This window comes from Carica papaya, chromosome 7 (assembly GCF_054855325.1).
Source record: "Carica papaya isolate Zhongbai chromosome 7, ASM5485532v1, whole genome shotgun sequence".
Classification (NCBI taxonomy): domain Eukaryota; kingdom Viridiplantae; phylum Streptophyta; class Magnoliopsida; order Brassicales; family Caricaceae; genus Carica; species Carica papaya.
This window is the reverse complement of record NC_142315.1, coordinates 12,842,991-12,849,833: the sequence shown is the minus strand read 5'-3', so window position 1 is coordinate 12,849,833 and position 6,843 is coordinate 12,842,991. Positions and strand designations below refer to the sequence as shown.

At 37.3% G+C, this 6,843-nt stretch overlaps 1 protein-coding gene across 2 annotated transcripts; it reads left to right on the top strand.

The window, feature by feature from the left end:
• The first annotated feature begins 553 nt into the window (after nt 1-553).
• On the top strand, nt 554-4,568 carry LOC110817656 (mechanosensitive ion channel protein 10-like). 2 transcript variants are annotated; one of them, XM_088207849.1, is made up of 6 exons: nt 554-1,148; nt 1,719-2,014; nt 2,101-2,224; nt 3,350-3,643; nt 3,726-3,928; nt 4,138-4,568. In XM_088207849.1, the coding sequence occupies exons 1-6, from the start codon at nt 693-695 to the stop codon at nt 4,403-4,405; spliced, it is 1,641 nt and encodes a 546-aa protein (XP_088063975.1). In that variant the 5' UTR covers nt 554-692; the 3' UTR covers nt 4,406-4,568. The 2 variants fall into 2 exon arrangements, with proteins under 2 accessions (XP_088063975.1, XP_088063974.1); XM_088207848.1 differs by having other exon boundaries at nt 554-2,014.
• The last annotated feature ends 2,275 nt before the right edge of the window (nt 4,569-6,843 follow it).

Here is a 6,843-nt window from a genome sequence, read left to right as displayed (position 1 = left end):
GATTATTCACGGCACCTAATTGCTACTCGGATTTTGTAAATTTCAATTTTTTTAACCCAAAATTAGTAAATTTTTAAAGGGTTAATGAGAAAGTTGCATGTTTTGCCCAAATTTATATATTAAAACGAACTTTCCCGGGAACCTGATGGTTCTCTTTCCTTTGGTCAATTCGTTGCAGCAGCAGCTCCCTGTTTCTCCCTTGTCTTATGCTCTCCATTTATTTAATTCCCACTGTCTCATGTTCTTTATTAAAGTCCTTTTTTCGGTGTTTCCCATGAAAGTCTCTTAATCCTGCTAATGGTTCGAAACCTCTCTCTCTCTCTCTCTCTCTCTCTCTCTCTATATATATATATATATACACGTACTTCGTTTTTGGCAGTACCCACTCGACATTTGAATCTATTTTCTGTACTTTGACCCAAGCTGTCCTCCTTTCTCTCAGGAATAAACCTGTTTGTTCACCGAGAATGTTTCATTTCTTCCCTAGGACGGATTAGATTCCGGTTTTCCCAATCAAATTTTTGCTGACCAAAATAAAAACTCTCTTCTCCTGTCCTTAGTCTCTTCTAATTTCCTCCCGGTAAAGCTCGTTGTTCCTCCTGGACAAGTTCAAAAAAGAAAAAGACAGAGGTCTGGACAGGCAAATGATAAAAGGCGATTAGGTTTCAACTGTGAGAGTAAAGCTTCCTCTAATGGAAACAGTGAAAGGCGTGACGGAGAAGAAAGGAACAAACGATGTCATACTCCAGATTTCAACCCCCGAAGAAACCGGTGGACAAACAAAATCTTCCCCAAAAGGGAATGTCAATGACCAAAAGCTTGAGCTAACAGAGCTTAAAAATACCAAAAGCAGTCTAGAAACGTCGACGTTTTCAAGCTCAACTTCTCCCAAGACACCAAGTATGAATGTAAGGACTCCAGGTAAGCCGCCCGAGATCCCAACTCAGCCCGTATCACGACAAAATTCGCTTTCCTCCTCTTCAATGCCAAAGCCCAAATCAAGATTTTCTGAGCCAGTACAGGCCAAAAAGTCCAGCTCACCTGCTCCCGGTTCGCCGGTGAACAGGACTGATTCCGTTTCAAAAGATTCGACGGATGAAGAGGATGAGGAAGATGACGATGAGGTTTACAAGACTGCGGTTCTTGAGGTGAGTAAAAAGAAGACACGTAAGAAGTGGAGAGTGAGTGTGTTATTTGAATGGATTGAGTGGATTGTATTCGCATGTCTGACTGGAATTTTGGTTGCGAGTTTAACTGTTGACAGATTGGAAAACACCTCCATCTGGAGTCTAGCATTATGGAGATGGTGTGTTTTACTGGAGGTGATAGTTTGTGGGCGATTGGTAACTGGATGGTTTGTGAAACTTCTGGTTTTCGCCATTGAAAGAAACTTTTTGCTTAGAAAGAAGGTTATGTACTTTGTTTTTGGGGTGAGGAAGAGTTTCCGAGTTTTTCTTTGGTTTGGTTTTATTCTCTTAGCTTGGGGATTGCTGTTTATCCACGGAGTAACAAGATCAAAGCATACAAAACTTGTTCTAAATTATATTACAAAGGCTCTTGCTGCTTGTCTTATTGGGGCGGCTCTATGGCTGCTTAAAACACTTTTGATAAAGACACTTGCTGCTTCTTTTCATGTTAAGAGATTCTTTGAACGGATTCAAGATTCGATTTTCCATCAGTATGTTGTTCAGACACTTTCAGGACCTCCATTGATGCAGGGACCACAAGTTGGGAGAACAAATAGTCAATTAAGTTTCAGGAACGACAAGACAAAAAAACAGGAAATGGTTGATGTAGAAAAGCTTAACAAATCAAATCAACAAAAAATTTCTGCTTGGGATATGAAAGGCTTGGTTGATATCGTAAGTGGTTCAGGGCTGCATACTTTATCACACTCTCTGGACTCTGTTCATGCTGAGGAGGAAGACCAAAAGGACGAGAAAATTAACAGCGAGCGGGAAGCTAAGGCAGCTGCTTACCGGATTTTCAGAAATGTGGCTAAGCCTGACAGCAGGTGAGGATATCTAATTTCAACAGAAATTCCTGCAATTTGGTAATTCTACTATTTCTTTTTAATTGATTTTCTGTTTAATGAATTAGGTACATTGAAGAGGATGATCTTTTGCGGTTCATGGAAAAGGAAAAAGTGGACCGCGTGTTTCAATTATTTGAAGGCGCAGCAGAATCTAAAAAGATGAAGAGAAAGGCTTTGAAGAATTGGCTGGTAAGCTGCACAACTAAATTGCTTTTCTATTCTACTGTTTTGATGCATAATGAAATGACTTTTAACAACTTTCAATACTGTTTTCATCTGGATACCATTTCCCCTCCTGTACACCATTGAATGATTGTTAGAGTGTGTATATATTCTATATCTAGATGTATGCAACTCATTATTGAGGATGAGAAAACATAGCATAGAAGATCACACAAGAATTACTAGGTTTGGTCAATGTACCTACATCCACCACAGGCACAGATAGTAAGTGAATTCTGTATGAAAATTAGTAGTATTAAAAATATCTCTTCATAAATTTTAACTCCCAATAAAATATAAATGAACTATTATAGGGAATTTATCAAGTCAAATAGGGCTGCTTTCTAGCACAGGCAGAGGGGTCCAAGCCTTGTAATATCTTCAAAATGCCAACTCATCCTAGAGTGAACCTTATGCTTTGGCTAGAAAAAGAAGTCATACAGGAGAGAGAGAGAGAGAGAGAGAGAGAGAGAGAGAGAGAGAGAGAGAGAGAGAGAACTCAGTAATCAAATCAGTAATCAAATCAGCAATACTTGCAAAAAAATCTATTAAGCTCTCGGATGCCAATAATCAAATAAGCAACTCAGTATTTTGTGAAATAATCATATGAAAGTCTACCAAAAAACTAAGATAGGGTATCCTATGAGAACCAAAATACAACGAAAACTAAAAATCTTAAAAAATCTTAAGTCAATCTATATTATAGGTTATATTCTTCTATAACCTATAATATAGAAGAATATATACTCATACCAGTAATAAGCCTATACTTGATAATTTCTAAACAAGCTAAATGCTTTAATAACACATAAACATTACAATTATGTAAATATCTTTATTGTTGAGATATATCCACTTTTAAGACTTCCTTTTCTGCATCAAGAAATCAGGCCAGGAACACACCGGATAAATGTGTATTGTCTTGCATCCAAATAACAAACAAAAAAATTATTTCTTTAAAACATTTTTAGATCATTTTTTGAAAGCTATGATGTCAAGCAGTGGTGAAGGTTAAAACAACCTTTAGTTTTTATAACTTAAAATCAATCTGACTTTTTTTAAGCAAATCATTTTAACTTAAAATGATTGCAGGTGAACGTTTATCTTGAACGCAAATCGTTGGCATTTTCTTTGAGTGATAGCAAAACAGCCATAGAGGAGCTAAACAAGATCGGTATAGTGGTTGTGATTGTTGTGAGTATTATTGCAACGTTACTCCTAATGGGAGTTTTGACAACTGGAGTCCTCCTCTTCATCTCCTCTCAACTTTTACTCATAGCATTCATGTTTGGCAACATGGCCAAAACTGTGTTTGAGGCCATCATATTTGTATTTGTGATGCATCCATTTGATGTAGGTGATCGTTGTGTCATTGATGGAGTACAGGTGATTCCCCTAATCCTGAAATGGCTTGTGAATTATGATTCTATAGTTACCGTCAGCTTGACTAACATCTGATATCTCACAGATGGTTGTTGAAGAGATGAACATTCTGACAACAGTATTTTTAAGATTCGACAATGAGAAAATATTCTATCCAAATTCAGTTCTAGCTACCAAACCGATCAGCAACTTTTACAGGAGTCCAGAAATGGGTGATGCTGTGGAGTTTTCTGTTCATATTTCCACCTCAATGGATCAAATTGGAGAGCTGAAAAATAGATTAAAATCGTATGTCATCTCTTATCAATTAATCTTTCGTCTGCTTGCGCATTTTCTCCTTGTGCTTAGATGCTTTCTTAATGAAATGATCAAAGTTCCTGATCCTTGCATATTCTAAATGCTAGGTGGTCACATAGTTCATCTACTTACACTGTATAGAGCAATGTACTTTCTGTTTCCAAAACTATCATCTAATTATTTTCACTTTGCAACAACAGGTACATAGAAGGCAAGCCTGAGTACTGGCGTCCTGGCCATCTTGTGATAGTTAAGGAGATTGAGAATGTGAATAAGATGAAAATGGCTGTCTTTTTTACTCATACCATAAACTTTCAGAATTATGGAGATAAGATTAGCAGGAGATCTGAGCTGGTCTTGCAACTAAAGAAAATTTTTGAAGATCTCAATATTACGTATCAGCTTCTGCCCCAGAAAGTTGACCTCAGTTATGTCGAGCCACCATCTCCAGCATTTCCACCTCATTGATCGTCTTCTTCTGACTGCAAGCTATTTCTTCTCCTCACATCCTACTAGTATGGTTTAATTACACAACAAGCAATGTACTGCATTTTGAACTGTGTTTCTAATGATGATTGCAGAGAATTCCTTACTGATGCTAATTTTCTCTATAAAAGAGTTTATGAAATAATTCTCTCTCCCTCCTTTATGTATCAATCAGAATGTATTTATACAACAAGTGTTCTATATGTGACAACTACAAATAATTATAAGATAAATAAAATCTTATCATGAAGGAAAATTATCAATAAGATAAATGCAATATTGTTATGAAGGATAACTATCAATAACTGTATTTATCAATATCTCCTCTCAATCGAAGCGTGGTAGAACGCTAAGATTGACACAAAGTTGACGAAATCTGCTGCTTGGCAATCCTTTGGTGAAGATGTCCGCGACATGGTGCACAAGAAGTTGCTGAGCCACCACTCGTTCACGCACAAAATGGGCATCTAGCTGTATATGTTTGCGTGCATGCTGTATGGGATTAGCGGACATGTATGTTGTACTTATGTTATCATTGAAGACCTCTGGTGGATGCTGAATTTGAATATTCAATTCATGTAATAATTGTTCAATCCACATCAAATCTGCCATGACACTTGCAACAACCCGATATTCCGCTTCAGCGTTGGAACGTGAGATGGTGGGTTGCTTCTTAGCTGACCAGGATAAAATATTGTTGCCCAAAAAATTTGCAAAGCCAGTGGTTGATCGTCTTGTGCCTTGGCAATCTGCCCAATCAGCGTCTGAATATGCAACTAAGGAGTTGTGTCCTTTGTATATTTAAAGATCATAGTTAACTGTCCTTTTGAGATAGCGAAGAATGCATTTTACTGCTTGTAGATGAATTTCTTTTGGCGCTTGCATATGCTGGCATACTTGATTAACGACATAAGATACATCAGGCCGTGTAAAAGTTAAGTATTATAATGCCCCTACAATACTTCTATAGTGTCGTGGATCATCCAATAATGGACTGTCTAATGATGAGCTCACTAAATGTTTGAGTGCAGTTAGAGTTTCAATTGGTTTCGAATACTGCAATTCAGATTTTTCCAACAAGTTCGCATATTTAGCTTGATCCAGAAACATCCATTCCGAATTGTATGTGACTTGTATGCCGAGGAAATAATTGAGTTTTCCTAAGTCAGACATAGCAAATTTAGTTTTAAGAACCTGTATAATATGTTGCAACAAAGAAGACGAAGATGATGTTAACATGATATCATCCACATATAATAAAAGGATGATTATGTTGGCCCCATGTTTGAGTATAAACATTGAACTATCAGCTCAGCTATAAATAAATCTATGCAATTTTAGAAAACTTGTGAACTGCTCAAACCAAGCCCGTGGAGCTTGTTTGAGCCCATAAATAGCTTTCTTCAATTTGCAAATATAGTCTAGATAATCTGGATGAATAAACCCCTTGGGTTGTTTCATAAAAACATCTTCATGTAAAAGTCCATGCAAGAAAGCATTTTTAACATCAAGTTAATGCACAAGCCAGCCATGAGAAACAACTAATGAAAGTAGCATCCTTATCATTGTGGGTTTTACAACCGGGTTATAGGTTTCATCATAGTCAGTGCCCTATTGTTGAGTAAAACCTTAGGCCACCAACCGAGCTTTATACCTTTCTAAGTGCCCATTAGCTTTTAATTTTATTTTGAATACCCATTTTGATCCAATAACATTGACATCCTACAGGGATGGGACTAAAATCCACGTCTGCTGTTGCATTAAAGCATTATATTTTTCAGACATTGCTTTTCTCTAATTTGGATCCTTATTTGCCTTTGTAAAACACGTTGGTTCCTTTGGGATAAGGTTGATATTTGGGTGAGAGTGGGTTTGGTGAACAATTAGAGATTTAAGCACTTTAGGTTTCCTATTGCCAGTTTAGGAATGTGTTAACATGGGATGTTTTTGGTTGAATTGTTTCGGCTTGGTAGGATTTGTTGGTAGTTTGACTGGTGTAGATAAAGATGGGGATGATAATGGCGAATGCAAGTCATCTTGTTGCGTTATTTCAAGTTGTAACGGTGAGGTGGTTAAGTCATAGGCAGAAGCTGATTCTGGATGAGGATGGGCCGAAGTGGCGTGGGGCTGGTCGACAATGGTGTGAGGCAGGCTACATGTGACGGGTGGCTGGGCACTTGTGATGGACAGCTCAGGGAGAGTAAGAAAAAGGGGCAATGTTTGGATAAAATTAAGAAAACCAACAGACTTATCAGTTTTAGTAGATAGGAATTGAAAGGAAACCAAAATTCATCAAAACTAACATGTCTAGAGATATATACCACATTTCTCTTTGGATCAAAACATCTATACCCCTTGTGATTATCTAAATATTTGGTAAAGACATATGGAACTGATCTTGCTTCTAATTTATTTGTTGT

Bases quoted from the DNA above. Each gene is read 5' to 3' on its own strand.
- LOC110817656 (XM_088207848.1), top strand. From the start codon at position 693: ATGGAAACAGTGAAAGGCGTGACGGAGAAGAAAGGAACAAACGATGTC. The intron at 3,644-3,725 runs GTGATTCCCCTA...GATATCTCACAG, and splicing joins GTGTCATTGATGGAGTACAG to ATGGTTGTTGAAGAGATGAA. The intron at 3,929-4,137 runs GTATGTCATCTC...TTGCAACAACAG, and splicing joins CTGAAAAATAGATTAAAATC to GTACATAGAAGGCAAGCCTG.